The sequence below is a fragment of the Sinohyriopsis cumingii genome, unplaced genomic scaffold (genome assembly GCF_028554795.1).
Source record: "Sinohyriopsis cumingii isolate HCF-2022 unplaced genomic scaffold, ASM2855479v2 utg002020l, whole genome shotgun sequence".
NCBI lineage: Eukaryota > Metazoa > Mollusca > Bivalvia > Unionida > Unionidae > Sinohyriopsis > Sinohyriopsis cumingii.
Window position 1 is genome coordinate 281,378 of NW_028316107.1, and position 13,184 is coordinate 294,561.

At 36.9% G+C, this 13,184-nt stretch overlaps 1 protein-coding gene across 1 annotated transcript in view; it reads right to left on the reverse strand.

Moving 5' to 3' along the window:
* LOC149771229 (aspartate--tRNA ligase, cytoplasmic-like) overlaps nucleotides 1-10,577 on the reverse strand; it is a 35,232-nt gene extending 24,655 nt beyond the window's left edge. Inside the window, exons 1-3 of the mRNA XM_089948695.1 lie at nucleotides 10,385-10,577; nucleotides 7,679-7,781; nucleotides 6,957-7,059 (exon numbers count right to left, since the gene is read on the reverse strand). Of these exons, the coding sequence (XP_089804821.1) occupies nucleotides 6,957-7,059; nucleotides 7,679-7,698 (123 nt within the window). The 5' untranslated portion in view covers nucleotides 7,699-7,781; nucleotides 10,385-10,577. The remainder of the gene's footprint in view (nucleotides 1-6,956; nucleotides 7,060-7,678; nucleotides 7,782-10,384) is intronic.
* Nucleotides 10,578-13,184: the final 2,607 nt, after the last annotated feature.

Below are 13,184 nucleotides of genomic sequence, written 5' to 3' on the forward strand. Positions count from 1 at the left end.
AAAACAGTGATCACTACCTACTATTTCACTGCTGTCTTAACCAGCCTAGTTGGAGACTGATGGCCCCAAGTATAACTGTAAGACTGAATGCTCTTACCACTAGACCACCGGAGCGGTCGTAAGACCGAACTAACCTTCTGTCATAAGTAGGGTGCTCTACTGCAAACTGAACAATGGCTTGATGACTTGTCTGCCTGATCATACGTGAGACATATGAAATAACCCTTCCCAGCAATTCTGATCTCAAAGGAAAGACCAAAATTTTAAACTTTTGTCACAGTTGACACCAATATGACTATCATTGGCCCAAGTTTCATGGGTCTAATGCATAAATACCATCACTCAGGTTTAACAGTGATAAAAGGTAGAATGGAAAGAAGCTGGAGACAAGCAGCAGACAACTTTCATGACAGCCAAAGAATAATGATTATGAAATGCCATATTTTGATCAATTCTGAAGGATGAGGGTCCAACCTTATTGTGAAGCTCATAGAGAAGCAGTACTGGAAAAGGCAGCCATATAGCCCTTAATGGAGGAGACCAAGTGGGCTTTTTCTTCTAAAAGAGCATGAAGATAATCTACAAATGAAGTTAAAGGGGGTCATATATGAGCCATGCATTTCACAAATGCATCAATTGAAGAAAATTCACCATTTGGCATCATAAACCTGGGAATTAGATTCTCTTTCAGGATGAGCTTTGATATGCAGATACTAACTCTGCGAAGAACTTATTCCAAAAAGTCAGGCAATGTTAGTAAAGTCAATCCCACTTCAGACTGAAGAAGTCCACTGCACATGCCCTTTTGGTTGGAACTGGAAACAAAGTCGTTGCAAGTTCAACTTCTGTAAAGAAGTCTACTATTTGCTTTCCCCCTAGAGGACTGCCTGTACCTTTTTCGGTAAGGATGTACACAGAATATTTATCTCGCCTGTCCTGTGGTGGACTCAGAGAGTGATAACCTCTGAAGCTATGTGTCTTATTCAACTGATGCACTCCTGTAGTGTTCAAAAATCAGCCCTCATTTCTAGGCTGTAGATTGGAAGAGAAGATTCTTCCTGAAGCCTACACACATGGGCTCTAGACGAGCACCCACCCTTGGGCTCTAGATGAGTACCAAAACCTGAATATGACACATCAATGTACAGAAAAGGAGTTAGGTTCTGGACGTGTATTGGTGCTCTAGACAAATTTAGCCACCAACTCTGATAGCAACAGGAACAAGAAAACAAATGAATCAAGAGCTGACAAGTTTCAGTGAGTCTCCAGTTTGTTAGCAGCAGGAAGAATTCCTAGAGATATAATACAAAACTCATCATCTGTGTGGTCCTGGTTCACTGGGGGTTGGGAGGGTTGAGAGTAGAAGAAATGAATTGTCCCTTGATGGATGAAGAAATTCATCCCCAAGTAAGCAAACTTCTGAGAAGGGATCAGATCCGACTTCCCATGATTGGGGATTAGTCTCAATGTCTCAGTAGGGCATGTCTGAGAATGGTGTGCAAAAACCAGTACTGGAAGATGGGAACCCTTAATTCAAGGTGTCAATTTGTATCCGGGTGCTCTAGTACCCACCTGTTTATAATTACCCAGGTAATAAAATTAGCTATAGGGTACCCATTCAGTTTATGTTAAAAATAATTTTTTTTAATAAATAACATATTTCCAAGTTCATGTCAAAGATTATATCTGTTGATGTCAGAAGTGAGCGAGACATGAAATAATGAGCATAGTTTGAGGCTCATGTCATGTGACATTGATCCATTGTTGACCTCTGTCTACTGATCTTCATATCATCAACACGTGCAACCATTTGGCTATGTAATCAAACACTTTCCTTATTTTCTATTTACAGTAACTGTACATGACATGTTTTGAAGAAAACGGATGGGTTTGCTGAATCTAAAACCTTCTGTCACAGATTAATTATAGTTTGATACACACTTATGTAGTGAACCAGTCTTTATTGAAAAAACATGACGCCAAAATATTCTTAAATGAAATGGCTTTATCAATGTGACTCTTGGATGTTTATGACTGAAAAATGTTAGAGGAGAGGGATTTTGTTAAACTGAAGAACATATTACATCAGGAAAAAGGGGCCCTGAGTGGCCGAATGGTCTAAAGCGCTCTCTGTTACAGATCACTGTCATCTCACCTCTGTCTGCATGGGTTCGAGTCTCGGATTCGGCTAATGTGGGTATGTGAGAAAGCTTGCCAGTAGCTTCTTGTGGGTCGGTGGTTCTTTCTGGGGGGTTTCCGGGTTCTTCCTCCACCATTAATACTGGCCGCCATGTATAGCCTATCGTGTGCTGAAAAATGGCGTTAATCCCCACAACAACAACAACAACATCAGAAAAAGGACAAATCAACAGCGCTTTACAAATTTTGATAAAGGAATTCTACAGTAAAATAATATAGCAAACAAAATTTGTGGACCTAGACTTTATGACCTTTAAGCAAAAGTAAAACGTGATGTAGACTAGTTAAAGTGAATGTTGTGTATAAACAATTTATCATTTTGTTTTGTGTCTGTATTCTTGTACTAATCCACATGGATTTACCCGATTTGTGACAAGAATTTTAAGTAACTGCAGATCCGGGTAAGTAGCAGAAATAAATGTACATTTTTCATAAGGTTTTATGTAATTATGGCATGTAATATATAGATCACTCTTTTTAAGCTCAAACTGCACCTTTTTGCCTCTTGTGATGGCATGTACGAACTTACAACAAAGCTGTTCAGGCTCACATTTAATATAATTTCCCTTTGATCAGGTACCCTGGTAACCGATCATTAGCATCATCGGGTACCTGATTGACTTTTTCTAAAATTCTGATATCTCTACCCTTCATGACCTTGAGTATGCTATTATTTCACCAATCACCCTGATAAAGGCTATATCAGCAGAAGCCAAACCAAAAGAAAGTACACAAACCTGAAAAACCTCCAAGAACAGACAAAATGACAAGAATTTCCTGTGTGATGGAGTATGGGAATATGAAAGCAGGATCCTGGAGTCTAAGGACATTGACTATTTATTCAACCATTTGCATTCACGACTGAGCTGAAGGTCTCCATCTTAAAAATTCATAAAGAGTCTTCTCTGATTGTGAAAAGACTGATATTATATTAAATACCCCCTTCCCTTTTTTAAAAAAAACTGAAGATCCGGGAAAAGAGTCCTGGACTGTGAATATATGGTGTCCTCTCTACTTAGAATGTTGTAAACCACATCCCTTGGGGATGGGGATCATTGTTAGTAATGAAGAGTCCTGAAAATGAAGCCGGTAATAGTTTTTTATTGTGCAATGAACCCATAAATTTCCCATAAAATCCAGCAATGTCCCTGAAAAAAGTTTAGTCTGGCATCGATTGGGATGTTTTGAAAAGAGACACTTGGCAAGGGAGGACATGTAGATGGATACATAGACTTCTGCCCGAGCACTTCTAGCCACGCTGTCTCTTCCAAAAGATAGGTGAGAGAGAGTCTTAAAATGGGTATAGCAGTTCTCCTGGGACACACCGGCTTGATCTCTTTGCCAGTTAATCTGAGACTGAGTCTGCAACCAGGGACTAGCATTGCTGATCCCTAAGATCTTAGAAGACCACTGTAGGGATGAAGCTGTTGAATAAAATCTCAGCTGCCCTCAAGAGATTTTTCATATGCTCAAGCATAACCTCTCATGTATCCAAGGCAGAATCTCAACTGATATGGAAGAACCTCACAAACAGCATCATCAACATTTACAGCATGTGTCTCGATCTTGTGTTAACAGATTCTTCCTTAAACAGGTTGAAATGGGCAGAAATTTGAAGGCCCTGGGCGGGGGGCGGGTGGGGGGGGAAGCAGCAGAGGGTCCATTTTAGACTGTGTCCCTGAAAGCCTTTCCAAACTGGAGAGGATTCTGGTGTCCAAAATGCCAGAACGCTTTGAACAGAGATCTGGGGAAAGAAAATGTCAAATGCTACTAAAGAAAAATATATGATAGGCAGCAATTACGCCGATGACACTTTAAATGGTGAAAATAATAGTGCCCAGAGATATGCAAGAACAGCAAGGAAAATATTCTGAATAAAAGAAGTAATGAAAGCATCAGACTGGGATCATGTTATTTTTGTTCTAAGACCAGCAATTATTAATTGGAAGGAATTCACCTTGTACTGGGGATTAGCATCAGGATATAGCAAGCTATTTAAACCATTTTTCTTCTTTTCATCACAGTACTCATGACCATGACCCTTGAAACCAACAGAGTGGTTCCTTACCACATCTGCAACTTATACAAAGTCTGAGAAATGTATTTTATTCAATCATGTTTGCTGTACAGCATAAATGTACCCTAATCTGTGAAGAGAATTCATAACAATCCAAAGGATGTCCTAACAAGAGTTAAATCCCTGTATTAAAATGTAATGTCCCAAGCACAGAAAAAATACATCCATTCTTTTGGAGCTACTGGGATACCAAATTTTATAGACTGTGTGGTTGCTTCAAACTATTAATTTAAACTCAGTGAAGAATGAGCCACAGGTGATGCAGAAAACCCTCCTCCCACAAACCTGCTTTCATTGTACATCGCTAATGATCAGTCAAGCTCAACTATCTGAACTAGACTTCATTACATGTGATTGATTATTTCATCTCAAACATTTGGAAATTATTTTTTCATTATAAAGCATTTGTTTTTGTTTCAATGCAGGTGTATCTATGCAGTATGAGGTAGATGCCAGTTCCATTCAACACCTTCATTCAATCTACGAGCATTTCCACTCGCTGCCTTCAAGCAATATATAAGCAGTTCCACTACTGCCTTCAATCAATATATATGCAGTTCCACTCACTGCCTTCAATCAATATATATGCAGTTCCACTCACTGCCTTCAATCAATATATACGCAGCTCCACTCAATGCCTTCAATCAATATATATGCAGTTCCACTCACTGCCTTCAATCAATATATAAGCAGTTCCACTCACTGCCTTCAATCAATATATACGCAGTTCCACTCACTGCCTTCAATCAATATATAAGCAGTTCCACTCAATGCCTTCAATCAATATATATGCAGTTCCACTCACTGCCTTCAATCAATATACAAGCAGTTCCACTCACTGATTTCAATCAATATACAAGCAGTTCCACTCACTGCCTTCAATCAATATATAAGCAGTTCCACTCACTGCCTTCACTCAATATATGCAGTTCCACTCACTGCCTTCAATCAATATACAAGCAGTTCCACTTACTGCCTTCAATCAATATATAAGCGGTTCCACTCACTGCCTTCAATCAATATATAAGCAGTTCCACTCACTGTCTTCATTCAATATATGCAGTTCCACTCACTGCCTTCAATCAATATATAAGCAGTTCTACTCACTGCCTTCAATCAATATATAAGCAGTTCCACTCACTGCCTTCAATCAATATATAAGCAGTTCCATTCAACACTGCCTTCCTTCAATATATAAGCAGTTCCACTCACTGCCTTCAATCAATATACAAGCAGTTCCACTCACTGCCTTCATTCAATATATACACAGTTCCACTCACTGCCTTCGATCAATATACAAAATCAGTAAGGAAATAAAAAGGTTATTAGTATTTAAGGACACAATAGTATGAGAATGAGGCTTGGCACTTTACGTACAATCCCTAACCCACAATCCAGGCTCCAGTGTATATGTATTTACCTTCTGCAGTGATGCTGTACTTTAAATTGCACATTTACACCATGCAGAATGGTATAGCTGATTATGCAATGTCGTAATCAGTAATCCAGGATCCAATCTACACGCACATAATTTAAAATAACCCAAAATCTTATTCTACTGAGAAAGAGAGAATGAAAACTGTTTGAAGAAAGTACCACATTCATATAGTTCCTGACAGAAAACTTTCAAGAATTCAGTGTATATTCTTTTCTTCAGAAAATATCTATGAAGTCAAATATACCAGTTACTGTATTGTCCGACACTGAGTAACTTGTTTAGTTTTGATTTATTTGTCACAGCTTTTACCTTGATTTTACTATTCCTCAATGAAATGAATAGGAGAGAAATAGGAGGTTTCATTTTCTGCCAAAGTCCTGATTGTTTGTGTTTTATCGTTTTCCGTAAAGTCCTATATGTGTGTATTTTATCAGGGGGTAGGTGTAGTGCATAATAGGGTAATAACATTTTGTTCGAAGTTAGCTTCTAATATATATATTGGGTCTAACTTGAATTTTAGCACTCTTAACAAAAATATCATCAAAATATACTAATGGTGCAAGTTTACAGACAGTCTTTTGAGTTCAAGGTCACACAGATACACTTCAATGACCATTTGACTTTGTGTTACTGGCAGCATCAGCTCCATTTGTTGCTGCAGACACTGATGAAAGCACTGTGTAAGGGACTGATCTTGACATGGGTTTGATTGGTACTTATACTAATGGTAGTATTGTTTTAACCATTCAAGTCACTAACCTTTGTTGTATGTATAGTTTCGGTTATGATTTCAATCTAAGATGCAATTGAAGCTCAGTATCTCAAAAGTGGCTGTAAACTTGTTCAGGCATCATTACTAGTCAAAGATTCTTGTGACTTGATTTCAATTTTGTATTCTAGGCAAATGCTTTAAATACACGAAGTCTGACACAGACTATTCTACCAATTTAGGTACCCATGGCCTTTTTATTATTTACAAAATCACAAAAACAAGACCAAAAATTTATGAAACCAGAGTATGTTTAATCTTATTGATTCGTAATTTTTTGCTATACTAAGTTCCATTAGCCCATGTTTGGAATTTGATGAAATGTGATGTGTAGGCTTATTAATAGACACTGTGTGTTTTTTTTTAGGGATAAATTTGTCTAAAGATAGACATTTTTTAGGGATAAATTTGTCTAAAGTGTCAAAGATAGACACTGGTTAATAAATGGAGAAACATGGTAATTTTTTTTATACCTGTTCAGCATGTAGCTCCACATCTTGTTGTGAACAGGATTCTACTTTCTGATCCACAACTCGGACAAAAGCTTCGACATCAATAATAGACTCCTTGTTGATGCTGAAAAAATAACGCACTTTTTGCTGATTTAAAATTGCACATGTTAATCAACACTTAAAGTGTTACATAGTTTTGTAGTACAAGATTTTCCAGCTCTAATTTGTTCAAGAAATGAAATGTAAATTGAATTTGTTTTCAAGCTGTCTGAATTTTAATTACTGTACGTAATAGGTATAAATACTACATGAAAAATAAAGAATTGCTGAAGTCGAAACCTTATTAGACACATCAAGTTACATGTCAAATTTATCATGTTTGCAAGTACAGGTAAATTTGCAAATTAACTTTGTATTTCATCTGTGATTTTGTTTCTTCTTTGCTAAAAAAATTGATATATGTCTAAAATGTACACCATTGTTTAGTGTCTCAATCATATACATTTATGTCTATTACAGCTTCATATCTAAGTCATGAAAATCACTGATGTAGAATAGATAACAGCTAGTAAAAATCCAGTTCAGGAAAACAAAAAATAAATTTACTCTAATATTTTTTTAAAAAATAATCACAAAACTTTGCAGTTCATGTGTTATGTATTCTAGTAAATGTTTCTCATCTTTGATTTGTCATTTATCCAGTGGAAGATGCAATTCATGGACCTCTGAATCTGTCACCTTACCCTGCAGTGAACTTGACCATCTGTTTACTGACTCTATCACCAACACAAACCAGGGCCTGGACCGTCCATTTTTGTTGTCGCAACACAAAGAAGCATTGTTTTCCTGTATTAAGAAAAAGAGTAACAGCTTTAATACATCCCAAACACTTACCTAAAATGAAAAATTTACAGGCTGCACCATTTTAAATAGTTCCCATTTAGTGTTTGGGCTGGAACTCTTATACAAAGTGATGGGAAAGACAGGCACCTTATGCCCAAAGCTCTAATTTTAGTGGCAAAGGGGCGTTCTTCTGAAACTGAAGGAATTAATACTAATGGTATATATTTTAGGGTATAATTGTTGGCAAGCTACTCTGTATGACATGCATGCCAATTATGGCACACCGGACTCTTTGGAAACATATTTTATACAAGATGTACTTTTGTTTTGTATGTAGTATGTTTTAAAAATGACAATGAAATTAAAGGGAGGAATATGACTTGGCATTCAGCACTCTATAACCATGCAGACCTGGACAGCAGTTCTAAAGTGCCAATGCCTGATCTAAGCAAGTGTAATAACTGACAAAAGTATATTTACACTGGCAGTAAAGAAACCTGATTACACATGGTATTAAAAAAAGAATGCATCACTCACTGATTTAACTAGAATGTTACTCAACATATTTCTCCACATTTCCCAAAGTTTATCCCACTCGCCCCAAAATCCAGGCCCCCCTTGGGTCAACTTCAGGAGTTTAAAAACTAACCAAGATGCCAATTTTGTAACATATTTGAATGTGTCTTTTCAAACACAGTAAATGTATTCATGAAGAATACAGGATGCATGAAACAGAATGTTCCAGAATGTCCAATTCAGAACTGTAAAAAAAAATATCACAGTGTTATTAAAGGCAATTTTTTAAAAAATCCACCTCTGATTTTCTCTTTTCCATTCCATCAAATCTGAACACTAGTTTGATATATCTTGTACTATATCAAGTAACAAAAAAAGGATAGAGCTGGAACGAATATCAATTTTCCTGTTTAATTTATTTCAATAATAAATGTGGATTTGAACAGAATTTGAGTATTTTTTGATGATGCTAATAAAGTTTTCAAATCTATCTTATTTGTCTACTTTGGTAGTTACTGACACTTCCACCCTTACCATAGTCTGAGTTTCCTCTGACCCTTGTCACCCCATTTTTGATATTTGGGCATTTTTGTTGGGGTGTAGGGTCAGAGTCCATTTTCCCTATCGAAAAGTTGGAATTCACCATTTGGTGTCGGCATTGGGTAGCCGCTTACTAGCCAGCCCAGCAAACTTTAACGACCTTTCATCAAGATATACATGCATGAAATCAATAGAAATATGACTTATTTTCTCAAAAATCATGAGCATAGCATTTGTCATCTCTTTAATCCACTGACAGACTACATGAAAGTACATCGTTGCTGCAATATGACCTGGATCTGGCCATATGCATTTCAAGTCACATGACCATATCAAATCTCACAACCAACATGTCAATGACATCAGAGGTCATACAGTCACTTGATATCGACAATAAACAAATTTCCAAAGATGTTGTACATAGAATTTGGACATATTATATAGAAGTCACTTAATGTTTGCAAATAAATATAATGCACACTAAATTCTAAACATATTCATTCTAAGAACAATGACCAGAAACCTGTTGGTATCACAGCAGGGTGGAGAAAACCATTTTCAAGAAGTACCGAGCACGTGTCAGTGATGTTTTTGTTGGTGTCACGTGACTACCACATTGACATGTGCTCTCTGCAAAGTGAATCTGGTTTTCTTCAATTGCTGCAACACTGACAGATTTTCAGTCGTTTTCACTGAGGTTTGAGACAAAAGCACATCATACTGGCATGATTTACCCATATTATCCACTTGCAGTAAACATATTAACTGATATGCTCAAAGTGAGCATAAAAATGCCCTTTCTCACAAACAGGGTTCCCTTAAATAAGACTTTATCATGCTAAAATGGCCCGGCTAGTAGGCATCACTGTGCCCTATCAGATGACCATCACCCTGCCCTGCTTAGTGAGCTGAGGACAACATTGCTGGAGAGGGTGCTCTCAGAAGAGACTTTGTCATAATTAAAATGGCTTTGCAGGCTATCAGCAACCAGCACTGTACCCTGCCAAGTCAGCTTAAAACACGGCACCTGCCGTTAATTTGTGTTTCAAATAAGATTCTATTTCTACATAATTACTATAGGCTGTCATTACCTTAGCATGCCATGTTAAGAATTTTGTATGCAAAATGATATATCATGGATACTGCCAAAAAATGTACATCACTGCTTTTCATTTCACTGATCAATAAAATATGCAGGAGTATATAATGAACTCTAAGAATTTGTCTACTGGTTGTTAATTCAGTTAAACTCTTTCTAAAAAATGTGTATTCACTGATATCTCATGTCAACACATTTTAAACAATGTTAACTGGCTGATAACTCAGATAAACTCTGCTTAAAGAGTGTGTATTGGCTGATAACTCATCCTAAAAACACACTGGCTCATAACTCTGGTAAACTCAGTCTATAGAATCTGCATCTTCTGAAAACTCAGTGACTCCCTCTAAAGAAAACTACTAACTCATCAACAGTTTAACCTGTCCACGCAAAGCAGCAGCAAATTCAATGACCCATTATTATCAACACCAAATAAGGAAAAAGAGAGTACCTTTACTTCTGCTGGTCTGCAGCCGAGCACGTACCCAAATCTTCTGGTCTTTCAAAGCTGGAGTGAGTTCATTCAGTTTATACAATTTTCTTCCCACCTTCTCTTTCGACTGGATGAGAGGGAAGTCACCATAGCACCCTTCTGAACAATCTGCCTCACTTTCAGCAGCCTATAACAATGAAGAAAATATACACTACTAAATCTGGACATAGGAATTCTGCCTACCAAGCCATCAACTGACTTTCTCATGATATAATTCCCCCACTTTTTTTTAGATTTGTAGGTTTATCTCTATCAACCATGGGCACCTAGAGCTTGCCGAGTTGCACATCAAACTGCTGTCAAGAATTAGTATGGAAGATGACTATAAGAGATTGTTGTTGTTGTTGTTGGGTTTAATGCCATTTTTCAGCACATGATAGGCTATGCATGGCAGCCAGTATTAATGGTGGAGGAAGAACCCAGGAAAACCCTGGGAAGAACCACCGACCCACGAGAAGCTACTGGCAAGCTTTCTCACATAACCACATTGGCCAAATCCTAGACTCAAACCCACGCAGAAAGACTATAAGAGATTGCACTGTTAACATTAAATGTCACTGCTGGAAAATACCAAACAAAGCCTTAATGACCCCGCAAATCTTATCAGAGTTGATGCCCCTGGTTGGATCCTGAAAGATATTTATATGTGCCTTCTACGCGTGTCCTTTAAGAATGTACCTCTTTGTTAATGTTTTTATTAAATTCAGGTTGTAACTAAATCAAAAGTTATTTATTCATTTTGTGGGCAGGGTCTATTTTATAACTGAAAAGTTAGCATGGAAATCCCATATTCCATCTGAAAAAGGGTAAGTTAATTTAATATACAGGTGATTTATTGAAAAAATAATGGCAAAGTTTTAAAATATGTGAAACTTTCATTCATTATTTGTTGAATTTGTATGCACAATTTAAAAAAAAAAAACCTATCAAATTCCATCCAAGAATAGACCCTGTCACTGATATCAATTTCTTTGGTTTTACAACAAAACAATCCTCATAACTGACAGCACTTAAGTTCATAGACTGGATAATTGCAGGGGTTCTACTGTCTTTCCAGATCGATAATTACCTGTCAGACCTTTCAATGTGATTTGTAAAAATCACAATTGGTGTGTATTCAACAAATAAAAAAAACTGATCAGAGTACCAAATCAAATGTACTCAAATTCCAAACAACATAGATACTGATCTGCCATCACATAATGCATTAGCAGATCTCTGTTACCTGTTCTACTAGTTACTCCAAACAAACTGCATAGACCCAGATCTACCAGTGCATTATGTAATGGCAGATCTGGATCAGCGCAGTTTGCATTTTGGACTCAACTTGTAAGCAAGTATATATGGTACATGTGTTGAAATATATACTATGCCAAGATATAATGAAGGACACGTAATGATGATTCTGATAAATGATATGAATCATAAACAGGTTTTTTTTTTATAGCTGGGATCCACTTGCCCAATCAGTCAAGTACCAAAATTGTTATTCTGCCCAGTCAAGTAAAAAAAAAATTATTCTGCTCAGTCAGGCAAGTATCAAATATGTTAACCTAATCAATATGGAATTATAGAAATCAGTCCAATGCAGGCTACATACAAGCAGTGTGCTTGCACAGGGTGCCAGAGAGATGCCAAATCAGAGAAGAAAAGGGGTGTATAAATCTGACAAGCAAGCTAAAATAAAATAAAACCTTTGGTTTTTCTTATGAAAATCTGTTCATTTACATCAATTTCTTATGAGTTCTCTTATTAAAAAAGGGAAGACATGTCAGCCCCAAACAAGTAGTTGCCCTTGACCAACAAAAATTGTCACTTACCATTTCAAGTTGGGGAAGTGAATTTTCAAACTCTAATTTTAACACTAGTTTTGGAGGCCCCTAGTGGCCAAGTGGTCTAAAGCACTCACTGTTACGCATCACTGCCATCTCACCTCTGTATGCGTTGGTTCGAGTCTCGGGTTCGGCCAATGTAGGTATGTGAGAAAGCCTGCCAGTAGCTTCTCGTGGGCTGGTGGTTCCTTCCTGGGTTTTCCGGGCTCTTCCTCCACTATTTATACTGGCTGCCATGTACAGCCTATCTTGTGCTGAAAAATGGCATTAAATCCTACAACATCACTAGTTTTGAGAGTAATATTGAGCAGCCTGTTTTATGATGCTCATCGTTTTGTATCAGAAATACAGATAATATCTGTGATACCTTATTTGTTGTAATAATTTACAATCTTGTGAATAATGCATTTATTAGTACTGAAGAGAAAAAGCAAGGTGCTCGTATAAACTTTAAAAAAAAGAAAACTTCTAGAAGAAATAACGGACTTCGAGTGAACAAAGTCTGCAATATTTGTCAACAAGAAACACATCAGCCCCAAAAAAGTTTCATTGCCAATGAACACTAGAAATTCTCTCGCCATTCTGAGTTTGGGAAGTGAATTTTCAAACCCTATATCACTACTTAGTTTTAGGGAGCAATAATGCTCATCCTTTTTTGTAGCATAAATACAGGTTAAACCTAAGGTACCTTACTTGGTTATATATATATATATATATATATATATATATATATATATAGCTTCATCAATAATTATAATGTCCTTTTGTCACAGTACATGATACAGCACTCCCTCACTATAAGACCATCCATTATAACACTATTCCTGTTATAAGGTGATTATGGTCATGAATCTCATTTCATTAAGCAGCAATAAATTATATGTATCATGAACTTTGTTATAAGGCCATCTCACTGTGGCTCCCAC